The following is a 23,674-nucleotide window of genomic DNA, read 5'->3' on the forward strand; positions in this document are numbered from 1 at the left end:
ACGTTCGCCCATTGTCTGAGATGAGATAACCCCTTTAAAGAGGTATTCTCATCTGAGACATTGATGCCATATTGCTAGGATATGCCGTCAATGTCAGAGAGGTGGGACCTGCACCTATCTTCAGAACAGGGACCCTATAGTGAAGGAGAGCACGCCGCACAGGCGCAATGTGCTCTCCATTCACTGCTATGGGAGTTCTGAAAATAACTAAGCGAGCGCTGGCTCAGCTATTTTGGGAAGTCCCATAGCTGTGAATGGAGAGCACACTGCGCATGCATGGGCATCTCTCCATTTACTGCTATGGGAAATAGCCGAGGTAGCGCGTGGCTATTTTCTGAACCCCCACAAGCAGTTAATGGAGGGTGGCTGTGCAGCTTCTTTCTGTCAATTCGGGGAGCCTATTCTAGGGATAGGAGCAGGTTCCAGAGGTGGGTCCCCTATCTGTCTGACAGTGATAGCATATCCTAGCGCTATGCCATCAGTGTCTGAGATAGGAATATCCCTTCAAACACCAGTATATTTTTCTCCCTCTGCATTTCAGTTCTCAACTTTTTTTTTTTCTTCAGTGTAGCCAAATGAGGGTTTTTTGTTTGTTTTTTGTGGGACCGTTGAATATTGCATACAATGTATTAGGAAGCGGGAAAACAAAATAAAAAATGGGGCGGAATTGGAAAAGATGCAATTACACCATTGGTTTATGGCAGGGATGCTCAACCTGCGGCCCTCCAGCTGTTGTAAAACTACAACTCCCACCATGCCCTTCTGTAGGCTGATAGCTGTCCAGGGATGATGGGAGTTGTAGTTTTGCAACAGCTGCAGGTTGAGCATGCCTGGTTTTTGTTGGATGTTATTTATCGCTTTTTTCATAGTTTTTTTATACTTTAAAAACAAAACACTTTTGCTCTACATTTTTAGTCCCCCCAGGGGACTTTAACGCTGCAAAAGGTTCTTTGCGCAGCAGTGTGAAACTTTCCCCCGCTCACGCCAGTTCTAAAAAAGTGGACATGGCGTGGGTGGGGAAGGGGACGGCCATCTCTATTACCATTTTCTAGGCCGGCTTTAGGATCCACCGCCACTTCTAAATGGAAGACTGCTTCTTAGCAAAGTGTACAGGAGATTTGTGTAATCTCATATATTTTGCTGGTGATATTTTTATGCGTAGGAAACAGCACAGAAAAACTATACGTATTCCACAACGTGTGCAGGTGGCCTTAAGGGCGGGCCATTTGGTCACTGGGAGCACAGCACTCCCTGTAAATGACCACTCAGACGCCTTGGTCACAATTAAGGAGTCAAGAGTGGGACTGGCTGGCGTAACTCTTCCAAGGAGCTGCCCCCCCCCCCCATAACTCCTTACACGTATAGAAAGACCGCAATCAGACTTCAGCCGTAACGCTCATAATATAGATCATCATTGTGAAGGTGCCACCGTCCTGGATAACAGGTTGGTGGCAGTTTGGGGACCTAAATCCTGATTACAGGTTCCCTTTAATGCAGCCGAACAGAGATGCTAGAGGCAGAAAGCTGCCTTATATTATGCAACCTTACAGAGAACCGGGATTTCTGCGGCCCTATCTGAGAGTGGAAGAGAAGCTGAGGTGTATATAATTTGGAGCAAGATTTCGTAGTAAAAGCAGATTAAAGGGAACCTGTCACTGGGATTTTGGGTATAGAGCTGAGGACATGGGTTGCTAGATGGCCGCTAGCAAATCCGCAATACCCAGTCCCCATAGCTCTGTGTGCTTTTATTGGGTAAAAAAAACGATTTGATACATATGGAAATGAACCTGAGATGAGTCCTGTATGTGAGATGAGTCAGGGACAGGACTCATCTCAGGGTAATTTGCATATGTATCAAATCGTTTTTTTTAACACAATAAAAGCACACAGAGCTATGGGGACTGGGTATTGCAGATGTGCTAGCGGACATCTAGCAACCCATGTCCTCAGCTCTATACACACAATCCCGGTGACAGGTTCCCTTTAAATTCCGAAAGGACTCCTAGGAAAAACAGAGTCCCAAATAACCACTCATAGGATGAGTCTTCTGTGTACGTACTGATACAGGGAGAGCTGTCAATCATCCTGTGTGGGAGGGGTCATGACTCTCACTGTCCCTCCTAGGAGTCCTGTCAGGTTTTGACTTGGGAATCCTGCTCCAAATTATATTAAAAATATATTAATTAAATATTTGATATTATGTATAATACCCTCCCTCATGTCCTGCTAGGGTGGCAGACATCACCCCACAAGTTTGATTTATGCAACCTAATTTTTATTTAAACCCCTTTCCCTTTTGCTGCTGTCTATTGTAAAGAGGTTCATTTTTGATGCTTTCAGATTACTTTTCCCCCTATATATGGCATGCTATCTAGTACGTTGGCATTGGAAACGCACAGAGATTATTAATAAGTCGCAGTCCAGCTGTGGGGTTGCAGAACAAGAAAACGAGTCTTGTAATCCATGGTAAATCCAAGAAAATGACAACTGGCATTACACAGCCAGGTAGAAAGTAATAAGACACGTGTGCCCGCCGGGTGCATGCGAGTTCAGTGTATTCAGATCAGCACAATGCTATTTGCTTTAGACAAAAAGTTGGAGAAATAGACAAATTACTCCGAGGTCCTTTTCATAGGAACAAGCTCTAAATAGACAACATGACCTTTTACATCCTGCCAAATCTCCTGTCCATCCAGCTGTACTCGCCCGGTATGAAGGCTGACATTTCTAAGATGTTCTTAGCTTTGTTTTCTCTCTGCCTATTCTTATCTGCAGAACTACAGGACCTTATTCACACAGGGAAGTTTTGTTTTTGTTTTTTCAATTTTATTAAAACAAAAAGGAACTAAGGTTATGGGCACACTGCACTTTTTCAGTAAAATGGGTTCCCAGTATAGGAGGAAAGTCAGACGACTATCACATGAGATTTTATGGCAAAAAGGCTCCATGGAGGTTCTAGAAAAAACGGTATAGTATAACAGTGGTGCCAAACTATGTATTTTGCGTGTATAAAAAAAAAAAAAAAAAAAAAAAATTAGGGGGGGGGGGGGGAGGATAACAAAAAGCATGACTTGTGCTGCATTTTTTGCCCAACTAGCATGTTATTTTTATGTGCAAGCCATCCATTTTCTATAGAAAAGTAAGTATCCAACTAATCTCACTCCCTATGCAGAGCAGTATGAAAAAAAGACAATGGTTTAAAAAATGTAAAAATGAAAAATGCAAAAAACACAGCCACATTATTTTTTTTTTTGCTTGGAAAAGTAAGGTCATGGGACAAGAAGATTAGATAATTTGTGGAAAATGTCACTCGGAGCATGTTAAAAATAAAAACTAAAAATACCAGTAAGTATCAAAAAATGTCACTACAAAAAAAAGCATCCTTGTACTTCATTTAATAATTCCCACAGACTTTCATTTACAAATAAAACTGCACTGCTGGGTTCTCGCCGCTTTTGGGGTGGCAGGGTCAACATTTCGTGTGTGCAGTGGGAAATTCTCCCAGATAACATCGTCCTGAGCAGAGAACTAGATGAGCAAATTTATTTGTATGAATCGATCCCGTTCTTTTAAAGCCTCATGCAGACGTCCGAGGAACGCGGTCCGTGAGATACCGGACTGGAATCGCAGGAGCGCATGGCGTCATAGCAACCAATGAAGCCGTGCGCTCCTGCAATTCCAGTCCGGTATCTCACGGACCATGTTCCTCAGACGTCTGCATGAGGCTTAACAGAGTTCTTGAGCATAGAAGGGCTGTCCCCGTCGCTCAAGAGGCTCCCCCGTGCTCCTTCACCAACAGCGCCAGGCATCTCGCGCCTGCGCTGCTGCTCCACGTAGCGGCGCAACAGCAGAGGCACCTTAGGACTCTGTAAAGGGTACAACATTTTTAGATTTCACATATGTGCACACCTTCACAAGTGCCGACTATAGAACAATTTCAACAAAAGTCAGAAAATCATTGCATTAAGAGTTTATGCAAATTCCTTCAAAATTGGTGAATCGACTAGGTTTCGTCCTTTGACCCTTTGTGTCTGCAGTTATAAGTCTATGCAGCAATCGGTCAGCACCTACAGCATTTGTGCTTTGTACGTTTTTTCACTACATCTAAGTAAAAAGGCACCTTCTAAATCGGCACCTTTGGCATGCTGATGGAAAGGGGGACACTCGAATCATTTAACATATGATCAATTGGGCACATTACAGCCAATCTTTGCCTCATTTGTATGGGCAGTTTCAATTGTTGCACTTATGGACGTGACACATGGATGGCAGTGCACCGTCATGTGGCAATATATAGGCCCCTTGCTCTCCAACAGCTTCAAATTAGATCTCCCCACCAATCGCTAAAACAAGGGACAGAAGCATGATAAATGATGGGCACCCTTTTAAGGGTTATCCACATCGTATAAAGTGATGGCATACTGCTAGGAGTGTGGCCTCTGGGACCCTCACTGATCCTGAGAATAAAGGGGCCGCGGGGCGGGTTTATTGTTGTGGTGCTTTTGGCCACTCATCTGTGCAGGGAACTGCAGCTGGCACCAGTCACTCAAATGGGGTATTGCTGCAGTTCCCTGCTCAGCAGATGACCGAGAAGGGGGAGAGCATTAGATCAGCCTGTGGCCCCTTCATTCTCAGGATGAGTAGGGTGGGGGGCGCAGAAGTCAGACCCCACTGATAATAAAGTAATGGCCTATCCTATCAATTTACAAGATAGGAAAACCCTTTCAAGAAATGTGGTTAACCGGGTTGACTGGGTCCTGACAGGCCTATAAGTCACCGTGTGTGTGTAAAAGAAGACCCCTGCAAAGCAATCACCTAGGGAATCAGTCTGGTGACATTGATAAAACTCACCCCAGAAAACCAACCCAATTTTGGGTGTTCAGAACTGGATCAGAAGATGCTTCTATGGTACTATCAAAAGTGAGGAAGTAATGGTAGGAAGACATGAATCAGAACAAGAGCAACCACTTGGTATGACGCACAGACGTGCATGAGGACGGGTTGTAGATTTAAAGGGGTCTGCTTTATTCCTTCCTGTAACACAAAGTAAACAGTCCTGACACAACAGTGGGACTCGCCACCGATTTCCCCATGTTGGGGGGGGTCTACGCGTAGTACTGCAAATTGGCCTTTTTCTTAGCTTGGACTTCCAAGATGCCTTCCATGTAATCTTCATGCGTCAGCTCAGTGGCACCTCTGCGCAGAGCAATCATACCCTACAATATGAAGGAAACAAACATGTCAGCTAAAAGTACAGAAGTTACAGTTTCATCCTGCAGACTAGACCTGAGCCAGGCAGTCCATTATCATTTTAAATGGTCCTGGAAAGGGTATTCTGAGGTTGGGACATCTTTTGGAGGAAAAGAAGTTCATGTCATTTGCCAGATTTCAAGAGAAGTATGAGCTGCCTAGAACTCACTTTTATAAGTACCTTCAGGTGAGACATGCATACAACTCCACATTTAAAGGTACGACTATGGTGGCTGGGAGAGATGCTGCATTGCACCAGATTCTGTCCAGGGGGGCGAGGAGAGGTATGATTTCCTGTATATACAAGCTGTTGCTTGATAAGTTTCTAATGTCACATCCGCTTACAGCTAAAAGTAAATGGGAGAAAGATGTTGGCGAATTAACTGTTGACCAATGGTCTGAGATACTGGAGGCGATACCTCTCTCTTCCTTGAGTGAAGGACGTAAACTCTCGCAGCTGTTTATTGTCCATAGGGTCTACAAAAGACCGTTTTTTTTTGTTCCGTTTAGGGTTCAGACCTACGGATGAGTGTCCAAGATGCTCTGTGGTGTCTGCAGATTTGTTGCATATGATGTGGACGTGCGAGAGGTTAGGGAGATACTGGGAGTTGGTACGTCAGACAACACAGGAAGTTTACAAAGTACGAATACCCTCTGATCCGAAAGTGTGTGTGTTAGGATATGTCTCTGAATTGGCCACTGGGCAGGTGCATAAAATAGCTATAGGGAGAATGTTATATGTCGCTAGGAAGTTAATAGCCCTACATTGGATACAGACAGCGCCGCCAATCCTAGGCGAATTCCTAAGTGCGGTTGACACAATGCTGAGTTATGAACGGATGGTGTACCAAAAGCGTGGATGCCCAGCGAAATTTGAAAAATTGTGGGATCCATGGCTGTCGTTTCGACGTCTGAATAGAAATGTTTAACAATGTGCCTTTGTATTTTGTAGGTTAGGGTGGGGTGGGGAGGTTGGATTGAAACTGGATTAATACACATAGTTTGGTGTCCTTTTTGTTATTAGTCCTATGGACAATATGTCTCTATGTCATCCTTGTATGTATTGTGAAAAAACGTGTATTTACACTGTAAAATGTTTAACAAAAATGATCTGATTTAAAAAAAAAAATGGTCCTGGAAAATGCTGCTAATATCACTGACAGATGTGTACGTAAAAATTTCTGGAGGTTTTCAGAAAAAGAGATAAATTTATGATAAAAAGGGGCAGCATTTTCTCAGACTTCCTGTCAGTGATCCTATAAAATTAAGGGGTTGTCCCATTACAATAACGTATCCCCTATCCACAGGAGAGGGGATAATAGTTTAATCGGTAGGGGGTACGACTGGTGGGGCCCCCTTGTCAATCACCCAGGCTCCCCCGTTTGAATGGCACAGTGAAAACGCATGCATGCTGCCGTTCCAGTCAACTCTATGGAGCTGCCAGAGATAGCCAAACGCTCGTACTCCACTATCTCTGGGACCCAATGGAGCGGGATGGAGTGGTGGACACACATGTGATTCCCTTCAAACAGGAGAACACAGCTTCAGTTCTTGTGGCCAGTAGGGGCCCAGTGGTCGGACCCCTACCGATCCAGTGGATAGGGGACAAGTTATTGTAATGGGACAACCCCTTTAAGGTCTCTTTCACAAGCTTTTTTTTTATTTTTGTTCTTGTAAAATCCCTAGAATTCAAGCTTTTTTTATGGCACGTGCTCCATTTAAAAACAAAAACAAACAAATATTGTTTAAAATGTGTTTTATATTTCACTATAGACTTTCATGTAACACCTGTCCATAGTATTTTTGGCCAACAAAAAATGCCAGGAGAAAACAGGACTTTTTTATTTTATTTTAAACGAGACCAATATACGTCCCTCATCTGCCCAGCAAATGTTACTCACCGCCTCCACACACACAGCTTTACATTGTGCCCCGTTGAAGTCATCAGTACAGCGCGCAAGCTCCTCATAATTGACATCAGGGCTGCAGGAGAAGTACAAAGTTTTAATTAGATTATGATGTTAAAAATCATTAAACCTATTTCCTGAATGTATGGACCAGAGCGCCACCACTAAGCCATCCCAAAAAATTACACGGGGTAAACCCCCCCCCCCCACCCCCTTCCCAAATAATACTAATACTTCAACCACTACTGTTCTTTACGACCTCTGAAGTATTAATACTCGCCTAACGTTCATCTTGCGGGAATGAATTTGCATGATTCTGGCGCGGGCCTCTTCATTAGGCATTGGGAATTCAATTTTCCTGTCGAGACGCCCCGAACGGAGGAGCGCAGGATCCAAGATGTCTACGCGGTTTGTAGCAGCAATTACCTGGACAGGAACATATGGAACAGTTAAAAACCCTGTAGACATAAGTCCGGCTGTAGAGACCTGTACGATAAAAAAAGAAAAGGTAAAAAGATACAAGAGGTGGATCTGTACCTTAACTTGGGTGTTGGGTTGAAAACCATCCAGCTGATTTAGAAGCTCCAACATGGTTCTCTGCACTTCTCGGTCTCCAGCCTTTTCACTGTCAAACCTACGACACAAAGGGTCAGAAAAGTTACAATAAAGGGGTACTCCGATTAGGTGAAATTATCCCTATCCACAGCAGCCGGTCGGGCATGCACACAGCTGCTCCATTCATCTCTTTGGGAGTTCTGGAGATACAGTTATCATCTATCCTGTGAATAGGGGATAACTTTACATAAGCAGAATACCTCTTTAAGGCCTCATGCACACAATTGTATTTTGTATCCATGCATTTTTTCTTGTGGACAGCATATTGACATATTCATTCTATGGGGCCATGCACACATCCGAAATGTTTACAGATTCGTGTAGCCGTTAAGCAAATTATAGATTATGTCATATTTTTATCCATATTTCAGACAAGAACAGTCCTAAGGTAAGGTATCCTTACTTAGCAGTTCTTTTTGTGAACAGAAATATGGACACTGCTGTGTGCATGATGCCTAACACCTATGTTTTGTAATGTGTTAGGTACAGTGTTGACAGAGTGGCCAAGCAGAGTATATGAGCAGACGCGTGGCACAGAATCCTGATTTTATGTAGGGCATCACACTACCTTTTGGCGACTGAACCCAACCATTTAAATCACCTTTCCCTCCACGTTTGGGTATGACTCGCAAAAACAAGGAAGGAGCTCGGGAGGAGGAACTGAGAGCGGAGGGCCCTTCTAGGCCTCCTCCACAGTCCTCAGCACGGACAAGTGCAGACAAAGCTGCTGAGGTCGCTGCCAAGCTGAGGCGATTTGCTAGAGAAGCTAGCCAAGAAACGGGAGGATCGGTGGTGAATGAAGATTGAGGTGTTACAGGAGATCCTGAGGAGGACTGGATGCTGAACCCCGCTGCTCCTAAAACCAAGATAGTCGCCGAAGGCATGGAACAGAGCCCTCTGCAAGATGGTGGAGCTGGTGAGCTATTATCCCTCCCTGTGGGGACTGATCTTACTTCTAACGCCTCAATCCTATATATTCCTACACTGAAAGATGTGTTTGCAGTGGTAAACCAGTGCAATTCTGCTCCCTCCTCTTTGAAAAGGCTTATGGGGAGTCTCAAACAAGATGTCAGTATCATCAGACATTACTTACAAAAAGTCTCTGAGCGCATGACTGAGGTAGAGGGGAGAGTGAGCACCTTAGAGGACTTTGTTCCCCCCTATGAAAGGGTATAGAGTAGGGGTGCACCGAAATTCCGGCAGCCGAAAATATCGGCCGAAAATGCACCTAATCCACTTCGTCCGATATTGTTACATATCGGCCGAAAATATGGGGTGTGGGATTTGTCACCCACCATCTGCGGGCGGGCGGTTTACTTTGTCACTGCATCTTTATTTTACCTTACAATCGTGAGGCTCCAGTAACTAACAACTCTGCAGGCAGAGCGGAGGCCGGCGTAACGTCACTTACTCACGTGACGCGCCTGCTCCGCCTCCTTCATTCATAAAGTGGGCGGAGCAGGTGCGTCACGTGAGTAAGTGACGTTACGCCGCCCTCCGCTCTGCCTGCAGAGTTGTTACCGGAGCGTCACGATTGTAAGGTAAAATAAAGATGCAGTGAGTGATGCTGTGAGCAGCAGGGCCGGGGCTGTTATGGGTAGGGGGATCGGTCTATGGCACTGCTATGGGGAGGGGGGGGATCTGTGCACTGTTATGGGGAAAGGGATCTGTGCACTGTTATGCCCATAACAGTGCACATATCCCCTTTCCATAACAGTGCACAGATCCCCCTCTCCATAACAGCGCCACCCACAGATCCCCCTCTTCATAACAGCGCCACCCACAGATCCCCCTCTCCATAACAGCGCCACCCACAGATCCCCCTCTCCATAACAGCGCCACCCACAGATCCCCCTCTCCATAAGAGCGCCACCCACAGATCCCCCTCTCCATAACAGCGCCACCCACAGATCCCCCTCTCCATAACAGCGCCACCCACAGATCCCCCTCTCCATAACAGCGCCACCCACAGATCCCCCTCTCCATAACAGAGCCACCCACAGATCCCCCTCTCCATAACAGAGCCACCCACAGATCCCCCTCTCCATAACAGCGCCACCCACAGATCCCACTCTCCATAACAGCGCTACCCACAGATCCCCCTCTCCATAACAGCGCCACCCACAGATCCCCCTCTCCATAACAGCGCCACCCACAGATCCCCCTCTCCATAACAGCGCCACCCACAGATCCCCCTCTCCATACAGATCCCCCTCTCCATAACAGCGCCACCCACAGATGAATTTCATTCATGAAAAAGAATTATTAATAAAATCATTAAAAAAAAAGTATTTTAAAAGTATTTGGGCAAAAAGGCAGTTTCGGTTTTCGGTCAAGGGCATCCTGAATTTTCGGTTTCGGACCAGAATTTTCATTTCGGTGCACCCCTAGTATAGAGTTGACACATTTGTGACAGATAAACAAGGTCCATTCACAGCAGTCCTAGTCTATATCCCCGACTAGGTCATATGGGCATCAGAGCCTCCTGGACCACCCCCCAAGGTTGGGGGAGATGGCTCCACAAATCAACGTGTCCTGGATGCACTACCTCTTGTTTATGTTTTCTATGTGCCCACATTGCTGAGAAAAATGATGCTTTAATATATGCAAATGAGCCTCTAGGAGCAACAGGGGTGTTGCCATTACTCTAAGAGGCTCTGCTCCTTCTGCAAGGGCAGTGCCCTCTCTGAAACTGCTGCGCTCTCTTCACTTTGATTGAAAGAGCCAGGTATTATGAGGTTTTCACAGCTTGGCCCTGTCAATGAAAGTGCAGAGGGCGCGGCAGCTGCAGAGAGAGCTGAGCCTCTAGGTGTAATGGTAACGCCCCCGTTGCTCTAAGAGGCTCATTTGCATATATTAACAAATCATTTTTCTCAGCAATGCGGGCTCATAGGAACATGGGACCAACACAGATGCCTTCAGCTGCCAAGTGCACATGTAACAGGTCAGCCAGTGTCATAGGTACAAATCACTGCTAAATGGTAATACTAACCTTTTTGTTCCAATGGCATCCAGCTCATCAATAAAAATGATAGACGGCGCTTTCTCCTTGGCCAGGGCAAAGGCGTCTCGGACAAGCTTGGCTCCATCTCCGATAAACATTTGAACTAACTGAGGACCAGCGAGTTTCAAGAAAGTGGCCTGAAAGAAGACAACAAATGTCAATGACTACCCGCTTCCATCATTGGGTTTCTCCTGATCATGTTCATTCACTACCTACCTTAGTCTGTGCGGCACATGCTCTCGCTAGGAGGGTCTTTCCTGTCCCAGGGGGCCCATACATGAGCACACCTTTAGGGGGCTGGATTCCCAAGTTCTCAAACTTCTCCTTGTGGTTCATGGGTAGAACGATGGCCTCTACCAGCTATGTTAGAAATGTTTAATGATCAGTATGGTGTACGCCTAACCAGAAGCATCAGTACAGAGAAGCGCTTGGACCCTCACCTCTTGAATCTGCTTATCTAGACCGCCAATATCACTGTATTGCTCAGTCGGCCTTTCATCCACCTCCATAGCCTTAACTCGCGAGTCATATTCTGTTGGCAATGTCTCCAGGATGAGATAGGAATCCTTATTCACCCCCTGAAAGGATATAAAAAAAAAATATAAATATATATATATATATATATATATATATATATATATATATATATATATATAATAAAATAAAATAAAATTTAGTGGCTGAACAATGGGGAATTAGGCTAAATGTTAGGGTACTTTCACACTAGCGTTAAAGTTTTCCGGTACCGAGTTCCATCATAGGGGCTCAGTACCGGGAAAAAACGCTTCAGTTTTGTCCCAATGCATTCTGAATGGAAAGCATTCCATTCAGTATGCATCAGGTTGTCTTCCGTTCCGTCCCTTTTACGGTATTTGGCCGGAGAAAATACTGCAGCATGCTGCGGTATTTTCTACGGCCAAAATTCCAGAACACTTGCTGGAATAGAAATATATTAATGCCGGATACGGTTTTCCGGTCTGCGCAGACCTTTAAAAATGTGAAAAAAATATATATACCGGATCCGTTTTTCTGGGTGACACCGGAAAGACGGATCCGGTATTTCAATGCATTTGTCAGACGGATCCGCAAACAAATGGTATCCGTTTGCATACGGATTTCCGGATCCGGCAATGGAACTGCCTGCTGGATTCTTCCAACGCTAGTGTAGAAGTACCCTTACTTGTGTGCTGTTGCAGACAGAGCTGTGGGGGGAGGCTCCTGCTGCAGCCAGTTATCACATAGTCAGATATAGGATGGTGAGAAAGGGGAGAATTACATTTTTTCAAAGGAGAAATTGTTGCAGTTTTGCTTATTTTCTATGTTTCCTGTTCCTTCGAGGCCTAGTATGGGTCCACAATTCCTTTTATAGACGCATGTGGCTAATTTGGTAAAGGGATTGGGGCCGAAGCAATTAAAATTTCTATCCACAATGATAAATGAGGATATTAAAACTCTCTCACTACAATCTGGTGAACTGCGTTACTCAACAAATACGTATTTCGCAGAAGACTTTCTCCTCAAGATAATGCAAAGAGGTATCGCCCAAGAAAGAGAACGATCTCGCCAGCGCCACCTATTGATAGTGGCTCCATATGAGTCAAGATTGGACTTTTCAACAAGCCTTGGGGGTTTGACAAGGGAATTTACCCAAGTCAGATATCTATCTGAAGACGGCTGTTTAGGGGTGCGTTTTGGGGAGATACCTCTTTGCATATTCATTTCCCATGGAGCATAGCCAATAAGTCTCCACACCGGACTCTCTCTCTCTCTTTAAGGAGATTCAGCACTTTGCCTAATCCTCAAGATAATAAAAGGCCTTAGTGTGATATTAACCCTTAGGATGCCGGAGTTTTTTTCGTTTTTGCTTCTTCATTGTTCTTCCCCATCTTCCTTGAGACATAACTATTTTTATTTTTCCGTTCACATAGCTGTATGAGGGCTTATTTGTTGTGGGACAAATTGCACTTTCTAAAGCCACCATTGTTCCCATGGCGCTGCGTTTGCGGCAAAACTGACCTGTGCCCTTCATTCTCTGGGTATGATTACAACGATACCCCATTTGTGTAGGGTTTTTATGTCTAAATAGTGTAAAAATAAAGTTTAAACTTTGAGAATTTTTTTTTTTTTTTTTTTACATCACCATATTCTGATCCCCATAACTTTTTAATAGTTATATCTACTGAGCTGTGTAGGGGGCTACATTTTTGTGGGAAAATCTGTAGTTTTTATTGATGCCATTTTGGAGTGTCTGACTTTTTTTTATTACATTTTATTACATTTTTTGTGTAAGAGAAGCAATGAAAAAAAATGATTTTGACCATTTTTTCCGTTACGCCATTTATATTTTAATAGAATGGGCATTTCGGATGCGGTGTTGCCCATTGCAGGATAAAACTTACCAGGAAAGATTAAAGGACCTTAACATGTATAGCTTGGAAGAAAGACGAGACAGAGGGGATATGATAGAAACTTTTAAATACATAAAGGGAATCAACAAAGTAAAAGAGGAGAGAATATTTAAAAGAAGAAAAACTGCTACAAGAGGACATAGTTTTAAATTAGAGGGGCAAAGGTTTAAAAGTAATATCAGGAAGTATTACTTTACTGAGAGAGTAGTGGATGCATGGAATAGCCTTCCTGCAGAAGTGGTAGCTGCAAATACAGTGGAGGAGTTTAAGCATGCATGGGATAGGCATAAGGCCATCCTTCATATAAGATAGGGCCAGGGGCTATCCATAGTATTTAGTATATTGGGCAGACTGGATGGGCCAAATGGTTCTTATCTGCCGACACATTCTATGTTTCTATGTTTCTATGATGTTTATATTTTTTATTATATGTATTTTTTTATTCTACGGAAATAAACTTTTATATATTTTTTTAAATGTTTAATTTTTTTTTTTTTTACTTTATGATTTTGAAGCTCGTATTTGAGCCTAAAAAATCCATTTTTTTTATTTTTATTCTGAACAATCATGGATTTTTTAGATCCATTAAAGGGGTTGTCCGGGTTCACAGCTGAACCCGGACATACCTCCATTTTCACCCAGGCAGCCCCCCTGACTTCAGCATCTAGGAAGTTCATGCTCCGATGCTTTCCTTTGCCCTGCACTAAATCGCGCAGGGCAAAGGCATTTTCAGGAGTTCCGGCTCTCCGTGGGGCTGCCAGGAAGCCCGATGATGTCACTGGCACTGATGGGCCGGCTTTAGCGCTGCCCTAGCCAGTAAAACTGCTGGGGCAGCGCTAAAGCACGCCCATCAGAGCCGGTGATGTCACCGAACACACTGCCGGGTGGAAGCCTCCGCCCGGCAGTGTGTTATTGTAAACAAAAGAGCCCATGTCCTGCGCGATCTAGCGCAGGGCAAGGGAGCGCATCGGAACATGAGATGCTCCGATGCTAACATCAGGGGGGCTGCCTGGATGAAAATATGGGTATGTCCGGGTTCAGAGCTGAACTCTGACAACCCCTTTAATTGTTCAGAATTGCTCATTTCTTATGTTGGCCTGCCACCTGCTGGCCAAAATAAAAATTGCAGCTTCAATGGGTCTCTTTAGCAAGACCCAGCGCATTGAAATCAATTACCGGCATCCTCATTGGCCGCAGAGTATGCTGGTAAGAAGCCTGGAAGAGCAAGCTTCCGTTTTTTTCTTTTTCACCCTTTAGATGCTATGATCTTACTTTATCACGGCATCTAAACGCTTTAATGACCGCGTACGGCATTATTGACGGTCACGGTCATTAGCTGCAGGTCTCTGCTGTTTGAAACAGCAGAGACCCGCCGGCCATTGCGCCCGCTGCATGCATGAGCGGGCGCCATGTTTGCACTTCGCTCCAGCGCCGTACATGTACAGTGCTGGTAGCGAAGGGGTTAAAGGTGTGCAATATTTACCTTCAAGTTCATTCAGCTTTACTACATACTATAACATATAAGCCTCGAATACTGCCTTCAATTACATAGACTCTTGTCACGTGGAATTCCCAGTGAGGATTCACTACACATTTACACTTTTCGCCCCACAGAAATACTGGACTCACCACAAGATCTCCAGGTTTTAGCTTTTCGGCATCAACCAAACCAATCACTGGCAAGAAGTATGTCTGATGAAAGAGAGAAAGACAGGGTGAAGATCACATTCAGACCTGCTGAACTAAACTACATCTCACCCCACACAGATGTAGAGGTAATGAGCTTGTTACTGGCACCATACGCTGTTCCATCCGGTATCTATGGTTTTCCATAAGACGTCAGGTAACACTAGGAGATATTGCAACTCAGCAATTTATAGTGGGGCGCTTAAGAAACAGATGACTGCCTGCTTCATCCCCACATGGTTGTACTGTGTTAGGCCTCATGCTAACGACCGGATGCAAACTGCGGGTCCACAAAATACGGATACCGGCCGTGTGCACAAATGTTCCGAATAGACCTGCCTATACTTGTCCACAAAACGGAAAAGAATAGGACATGGTTCTATAATTTACGGAACGGCTACTCGGATGTGGACAGTCACAGCACACAGACGACATCCGTTTGCTGTCCGCATTTTTTATAGACCCATAGAAATGAATAGGTCGGTGCCCTGCAATATGTAATGAGACCCGTCTAAGAATGTTAATAGCAAAATCCAAGATCGGTCCTCTGGATTGTACTCAGACTGATTGGAAGGATCTTCGGGATGCTCTAGTTCTTCTCTGAAGTTGTATTCTTCACTGTAAATGGCTCACTCCTTTCCACAGGATAAGCCATCATTATCCGATATCCTGCACCCCTGCCAATCAGCTCTTCTGCAGCAGCGCCATGCGTTATGTAGTGGAGGAGGGTGGTCACTACAGCACTGTTCCCATTTACTTTAATGTAAGCAGCACTACACAATGGATGGAGCTGTGTTGCGTCGGAGCTACTGCAGAATAGCTGATCAGCAGGGGTGTTGTGCCCAAACAGATAACGATGGCCTATCACTTAAAAAGGAGTGGACACCTCCTTTAAGGGTGCAGCCACATTACATTGGTTCTTTTTTTAAGGCTTTTAAAAAACATTTTTACAAGCTTTTTCTGTTAATTTTTTTTTTTTTCAGACCTTTTTGTTCCCATGGCAGAGAACAGTATGTAAGGCTACTTTCACACTTGCGGCAGAGAGATCCGGCAAGCAGTTCCGTCGCCGGAACTGCCTGCCTTTTTTTTTTGTTGGATTCACAACAAAACATGGTGGTAAAAAAAAAAAAATATGTAGTGTGAAACCAGCCTAAAGGGGAACTCCCACAATACTATGTAATGGTACATATGCCATAACGTACTGATCACCAGGGGCCCACCTGCCGGGACTCCCACCACTCATCAAAGTGAAGAAGTAGCAGTGCTGGGTGAACACTGCTGCTCCTTCACAGATTTTCTGGGCACAGTGCCCTGCCAGTCATCCGCAGGCGACAGCTGCAGCCAATCGCTGGCCTCTGCGGTGACCTGCTCCCCTTGCATCACAGGTTGGCCACTCTGGGAGGTCTGTTACAGTCTTGGATAATCCCTTTAAGGATTACGTGCAGAAAATAAAAGTACAATAATATAGTACCAGGAAAATGTATGAGATTAGACAAATCTCAGGTACACTTTGCTTTTTTTTCTCCTGTGCAGATTTTTAAGTCTAAAGAATGTCAATTGCCGCGTTTTTCTTGTGCAGATTTCACCCTTTTCAATAGAAGGGTGAGACCTGCGGAAAATCTGCAATAATGTATTGCGGTTATGGGTGCAGTGTTTCTGTGTGAAATTCAGTGAAGTAGCCGAATCGACTGTTTTAGAACTTCGCCCATCACTAATTATTGGTGTTGGTCTTGATAAATATGGCAGTAATTCTTCCCAATGCAATTACTAACCGCACCACAAATACACAGATCTGCACGGTACGTCCTTACCTGTCGGGTAGAGGTTTTTATTACTGCACACTTTCCCTTTCTCTGCGAATCAAGATCAATGTTGGCGCCATCTTCCTCCTGGTCATTAGGATCAACATCCAGCAGCTGAGAAGACAAGAATGATCAGATTTACACATAACCAGTACACTATAGCAGACTGAACTGGGATTACTGGGTCGGAGGACATCGCACCTCAATGACATTGGACACCAGATAAGGAAGTGTCTTGTTCACTTTGATTTTCTCACTGTTTTCTTTGATTTTGTCTTTCATGGCTTGTAACTCGTGTGTCACACGCAGGACTTCGCTCTTCATGATCTGAAACAACCAGACAAACACATGGATGTTATTATCCCGCCACACTCCGTTATACTTTTCTTCTTATTACTAATCCCTTCTTCTAACCACTATGTGACCACCGCATCCTGGTCATTGTGTGGAGCTACACGTGGAGGGCCTGGGAGCCCACGTGGCTCCTAAACCACTGGTTAGATATCACTGTTGTATGCTGTACAACACAATACAAAGTATCAGGGCAGCAGTTTGTATATGCCACATGTACCATACATATATACACTCACTGACAAAGAAAATAGGAGTTGTTGGAATGGAATGAAGCTTTCTTTGTGTATGTAATAAATCATATATCTAAGTGATTACAATATTATAATGAAAGAATAGGATTATTGGGGAAAACTGTATAGTGGAAAAGGGGTTATAGGACCCTGTTGGCCGCTTCTAGCCGGTATACGCCACACATACCATACCTATATATTACACTGTATACTCCGCACGTACACTCTGTAGTATATAGGTATGGTACGTGTGGAGTATACAGAGTGTAGTATATAGGTATGGTACGTGTGGAGTATACAGAGTGTAGTATATAGGTATGGTACGTGTGGAGTATACATAGTGTAGTATATAGGTATGGTACGTGTGGAGTATACATAGTGTAGTATAAAGGTATGGTACGTGTGGAGTATACATAGTGTAGTATATAGGTATGGTACGTGTGGAGTATACATAGTGTAGTATATAGGTATGGTACGTGTGGAGTATACATAGTGTAGTATATAGGTATGGTACGTGTGGAGTATACATAGTGTAGTATATAGGTATGGTACGTGTGGAGTATACATAGTGTAGTATATAGGTATGGTACGTGTGGAGTATACATAGTGTAGTATATAGGTATGGTACGTGTGGAGTATACATAGTGTAGTATATAGGTATGGTACGTGTGGAGTATACATAGTGTAGTATATAGGTATGGTACGTGTGGAGTATACATAGTGTAGTATATAGGTATGGTACGTGTGGAGTATACATAGTGTAGTATATAGGTATGGTACGTGTGGAGTATACATAGTGTAGTATATAGGTATGGTACGTGTAGAGTCTACACTCCATATCCTCCACTCTGTATATTCCACATGCACCATACCTATATATTACACTGTATATTCCACACATATATATCACAGTACACAGGTGCAGGACTCACCTTGATCTCGCTGTCCAGGAGTCGGGTCCTCTGGATAATCTCTTCTGTTGACATCTTGAGGACTTCTTGTCCCACCCCATCCTGCTGCAATGTGACAGACAGAGTTAAACCAGCACAGCCGTATCCCCTACCAAACGCATTTAGCTTCTACAAAGGCCGGAGGCGGCATGTCATACAATATAATGAGGCAAATCAGTTTGCTGATGCTCATATTCCTTGTTTCAATCTCCCATCATTTCTAATATATCTGCTTGCTGTGGGTAAATGGAAACATACTGGCTTACGCCTACAGGCTGCTCACACAGGTGCAGGGATCGTTACACTGAACCAGAACACCCAGTACCCTCACCTGCAGTACTGTTAGATGAGCAGGACATCATCATCCTTTTGCAATGTTTCCATTCACTGACATCAAGCAGAGATCTGCAATTCCTTTATAGCGAGACAATGTCTTAGGAGAGGAAATCTGACTGATTAGGAGATTGGGGGTTGTTGTTATACCCACTGCATCCTCTCCAAACAAAACACTGGAAAATCCCTAGAAACCCCATAGGCAGCCTGAGACCAATCACTAACTGGGGAACTACAAGGCCCAGCATGACCTGTCAATCCATGCTGCTGTGTCTAGAGCATTATGACTGCTGGCTGCCCAGGAGTAGCACACACTGGTCTGATGGCTGCCCCCTCTGAGGACCCGCTACTGCACTCCTGACCTGGACCGAAGGTTACGGCAGCCATGGCGGCTCTTCTCTGTCCTCTATCCTCCCCTCTTACCTCGGTTTCATCCCATACAGACGCCATGTTTACTTCCTTTCACAGGCCGGGTGAGTTCGCACTATCAGCGCCGGAAGTGGAGGGACAGACAGCGCCGAGCACCCGACTTCCGGTGCAGTCTGCAACATCCTCCCCGCCGCACTGTAGTAGTGAGAGTCGCCGGAAGTCACGTGACCAGGAAGAAACTTGCTGACTGTTATCTATGGTGTCGCCATTTTGGATAATGGCAAAGGGGCCAGGTGGTGAGAGGACATGACCGTAGCTTCAGTGGTGTGAATAATGGCCCTTGGTCAGCTAGGGCAACAACTTGGAGCCAGCCAGAGTGAAAGCAGAGGACTCCCAGAAGCATTGACTCCATATGTGATTGCAGAGCAGAGACTCTTAGTAGTGCAGGGAAATATTGATAGTCTAATGGGCCGGTAAAAATTTCTGTGCCCCCCAGAATTAATAAGCCCCATAAGTGCCCCCAGGATTAATAATGCCCCCATTAGTTCCCCCCAGTAATAATGCCCCCATTAGTGCCCCCCAGTAATAGGAATGCCCCTATTAGTGTCCCCCAGTAATAGTAATGCCCCCAGAATTAATAATACCCCGATTAACGCTCCCAGAATTAATAGTGCCCCCAGTAATGAATAATGCCCCCATTAGCGCCCCCAGTAATAGTAATGCCCCCATTACTGCCTCCAGAATTAATAATTAGCTCCCCCCAGTAATATTAATGCCCCCATTAGTGCCTCCCAGTAATAGTAGTGCCCCCAGAATTAATAATACCCCAATTAACGCTCCCCAGAATTAATAATGCCACCATTAGCTCCCCCCAGTAATATTAATGCCCCCATTAGTGCCCCCCAGTAATAGTAGTGCCCTCCAGTAATAGTAATACCCCGATTAACGCTCCCAGAATTAATAATGCCACCATTTGCGCACCCAGTAGGAGTAGTGCCCCCCAGTAATAGTAATACCCCCATTAGTGCCCCCAGAATGAATAATGCCCCCATTAGCTCCCCCAGTAATAGTAATGCCCCTATTAGTGCTTCCAGAATTAATAATGCTCCCATTAGTGCCCCCTTATAATATTAATGTCCCAATTAGTGCCCCCCGGAATTAATAATGTCCCTATTAATGCTCCCATTAGTGCCCCAATAATAGTAAGGCCCTCATTAGTGCCCCTCAGAATCACTAATTCCCCCATTAGTGCCCCCTTCTTTTCTCTGTGCAAAAAAATAAAGTAGAACTCACCTCATACATTTGATGGCGCCGCTGTGAACGCTCACTGGAAGCTCAGGACCTGCGAGATGTCATCACGCTGGAGCGCAGGTCCTGTCCTAAGCTCCCTGTGGGCAGCGAGTGTTCACAGCAGCGCCATCACATGGATTTGGTCAGTTTTTTTTTTTTTTTTCTCAACATAAGGGGGTAGGGGGGAGAGTTATTAAAGGCTGTACTAATGAGCACTCCACATTGGAAGCACTCATTAGTAAAAATTCTTATAGTAAAAATACCAGCGGTTAATATTGTCAGTAGAAAAAAAATCACTGGCATCGGCACTAAATTACCAGCTTGGCCGGTAAGATACCGGCCGGGTGGCAACCCGTGTCACCCATGAGAAGTGTGACCCGGTGACATGACGCATGGGTGACGTCACCGCTGCTGCCAGTCACTGGTTGTGGTGGCCACATGACCCGTATCAAATCAGATATTGATCTGGGGGAGACCCATAACCTGCAGAGCCAGCGGGGGAGGAAGGGGGGGGGGGGGGGGTTATGGTGATGGAGCTGAAACGCAGCAACATGCGTCTGGCCACACTGGGGAGGAGGTCTGCAGAAAAGGTCCCCATGAGTGAACAACCCCTTTAAATCCAACTGTGTAATATTCTGTAGGTTCCCCTTACGCTGCTGAAACTAATATGATGCGTGGACTCCAAAAGACCCTTTGAAAGTCTTCTGTGGTCTCTAGCACCAAAGAGTTATGAGGTGGGGTCTCCATGGATTCGTAACCTTACGGAATACGTGTGTTCTTTCCGTGCGGGTTCCCATGGAGAAAAGTACAGAGATAGTACAGTATCAGCAAAGTGTATGAGATTACACAAATCTCGCTTTGTGCATTGTTTCCACGCAAAATTGACCTGTCATGTGGATTTCCAAATCCGCAGCATATCAATTATGTTTGCGGTTTTAGCTGCAGATTTCACCCTTTTCAATGGAGAGGGAAGATCTGCACCAAAATCCGCTATTAGAAAGTGTAGATTTTGGTGCGGACATATGCTGCAGAAATGCACATAAATCCACACGGAAATTCGTGCAGATCTTATGTGCGTTCACCCGCACCCGTGTGCAGGTGGCCTTATACGCAGATCCTTATGCTTGCCCTTGTTTCCTGCTTCCAACAGACCAACTTGAAGAACTGACTGTTCACTTGCTGCCTTATTTATCTCACCCCTTCACAGGTGCTATGGTCAGGAGAATTTGAAGGGGTCGTCCATTGAGGCCAAAATATCTCAAGGTGCTCAGAATGAGTTAAAAATAAATAAAGTGATATTTGCCTCAATGATTTGCCTGTTCCAATGCTTACCGGGTACCTACTAGTCTGATGCCCCGTCTCGGCACAGGAAATGCCATTTCAGCCAACCACTTTGTGATGTGAATCGCCACTATGGCCAGTCATTGGGTGAGCGAGTATTTCCTGTGTGTTGGCAATTCACAGTAAAAAGACCGCGCTGCTCGAATTGTCCAGTAGGCATCCGGATTATAATGGAGTCAGGTAGAGAATTCCGATATAGACGAACATTGGATAAACCAGCAGAAATCCCTTCTACTTCCGATTTGGTCCGTCTGTAGGGACTAAAAGGTAGCGCAGATAGTGAAGAACCACCTATAAAGGTAGGATAAATAATTTGTTGTACTCACAAAGGTTAAAAGATAATAGGCATATCAAAAACCATCGGCCCTCATGTCCTTGGCCGACCTAGGTTTCTGTGTGTTGAGATGGGACCAAGATGTAGAGACCAGTGTAAGGGTTGTAACGAGAGCGGCAGAGGATCGGTGACAGTGAGTATCCCTTTAATAAACGCTGAGCCTTTGAGAACTTGTCCAGCCAGACATCCCCTTTAAGGGATAAAGTCAGTAGTGTAGCTTCTGCCATCTAGCAACTTCATAAATTTGTTGCAGTGCACTTAAAGGGAAGCTGTCACTGGGATTTTGTGTATAGATCTGAGGACATGGGTTGCTAGATGGCCGCTAGCACATCCCCAATACCCAGTCCCCATAGCTCTGTGTGCTTTTATTGTGTAAAAAAAACTATTTGATACATATGCAAATTCACCCGAGATGAGTCCTGTCCCCGACTCCTCTCACCTACAGGACACATCTCAGGTTAATTTCCATATGTATCAAATCGGTTTTTTGACCCAATAAAAGCACACAGAGCTATGGGGACTGGGTATTGCAGATGTGCTAGCGGCCATCTAGCAACCCATGGCCTCAGCTCTATACACAAAATCCAGATGACAGGTTCCCTTTAAATTACTCCTCTGAGTTACTAGGTCATTTTGATGAGTGATGAGGCAAAGGGCTCCAAACCAAATTCTCTATGGGTGCCTTGGAAAATGGCACCAGTAAAGCTGGTCTGAGAGACCAAACCGGCGTAACTCTTCATGGTAGTTAGCTAGCAGTGGAGGTGAGTGTTGCTTATCTATTGGCACACCACCTCAGGGTCTTCTAACCTAAAGAGAAGCAGCAGAGAAGGGTAGGCGAAGCAGGGAGAGTGACCGTGCACTTTTTAGCTTCCATACCCTGTAGCAGAACCTAAACATCTCTAACCTATCCAATTACAGGTGGTCAAGATGGGCAGCATTGCCCGCATTATCAGGCGGTGAGCAGGTAGGACCCAGCTCTGGGAGTGCAATGCCACGACGAGGTTATGCTCTCCCTTTTGCTGCGTGTCAATGTCCGATCCATAAAAGGTGGCGCAAGCCTCAAAATGTCATGCCATGCAATGTGTGCTGTCTTTATTCAGGAGGGGAGTCCCTTGGGTCTAACAGGTGCACTCCTTATGAAAACACCAGAAGATAAAAGCGTCTCTATGTAAAACCGAGTTATTACACCCTCCACCTATCATCGTGTTCCATATCAGTGCTCTCCCTGTCATCATCCCGCACCTTCTCCCTCCCTGCTCCTGCTGTATAAAGACAGGGAACTGTTCTCATCCCATTTCACCCCTCGACCACAATGCCGCCCCCTCTCCTGCTTTTCATAAGCACCATCATAGGCTTGTGTGCAGGGAACCCCCAGCAGGTCAGTACGATGCCCATTACCCTCTATTATACAGTCATATTTTCCGTTTTTTGTTTTTTTTAAATTTCCAGGTTCATCCTCATATATTGGGGGTCATTTACAAAGACTGGCTCTTTCTGCTGCCCCCCCTCCCCCTGCGCTGCCAGAAGATTAGGGGCATCGACGGCAGTCTGTGTGCCTAAAGTAAAAACTGCTCCACTCCCTGAGTCGAGTAGTTTTTCGCCAACATTTACGCCCAAGCTTTATGTTACTCCCACTGTAAAAATGCCTGTGCAATATATTGTGGCCTAGGGGTTTAAAAAGTGGCAAAAAGGAGTCTTTATGACAAAAATTGGCGTAAAAATGTTTTTTAAATGACCCCCACTGAGTCCTTGGTAATGGGTCTGTTTTGTGATGTATTGTTAGATTGCAAGCTCTTGTGTC

The 23,674-nt window shown here is 44.9% G+C and overlaps 1 protein-coding gene across 1 annotated transcript; it reads right to left on the reverse strand.

Annotated features, from left to right (window-relative positions):
- Positions 1–5,004: 5,004 nt before the first annotated feature.
- PSMC3 (proteasome 26S subunit, ATPase 3) lies at positions 5,005–19,106 on the reverse strand. The gene is made up of 12 exons (XM_040409214.1): positions 18,963–19,106; positions 18,189–18,272; positions 16,874–16,999; positions 16,682–16,786; positions 14,814–14,876; positions 11,217–11,354; positions 10,993–11,136; positions 10,765–10,913; positions 7,695–7,791; positions 7,438–7,583; positions 7,152–7,233; positions 5,005–5,216 (listed from the first exon to the last, which is right to left on the reverse strand). Exons 1-12 carry the CDS (start codon positions 18,987–18,989, stop codon positions 5,106–5,108), a joined length of 1,272 nt encoding a protein of 423 aa, XP_040265148.1. The 5' UTR covers positions 18,990–19,106; the 3' UTR covers positions 5,005–5,105.
- Positions 19,107–23,674: the final 4,568 nt, after the last annotated feature.

The sequence above is a fragment of the Bufo bufo genome, chromosome 10 (genome assembly GCF_905171765.1).
Source record: "Bufo bufo chromosome 10, aBufBuf1.1, whole genome shotgun sequence".
Lineage (NCBI taxonomy): Eukaryota > Metazoa > Chordata > Amphibia > Anura > Bufonidae > Bufo > Bufo bufo.

What these genes read in the sequence shown, in the direction of transcription:
- PSMC3 (XM_040409214.1), bottom strand. Translation starts at nt 18,989, where the DNA reads ATGGCGTCTGTATGGGATGAAACCGAG. An exon ending in CTGTATGGGATGAAACCGAG is followed by an intron (nt 18,273 to 18,962) that starts GTAAGAGGGGAG and finishes GTCACATTGCAG; the next exon opens with CAGGATGGGGTGGGACAAGA. An exon ending in TAGATAAGCAGATTCAAGAG is followed by an intron (nt 11,137 to 11,216) that starts GTGAGGGTCCAA and finishes TTTCTAACATAG; the next exon opens with CTGGTAGAGGCCATCGTTCT.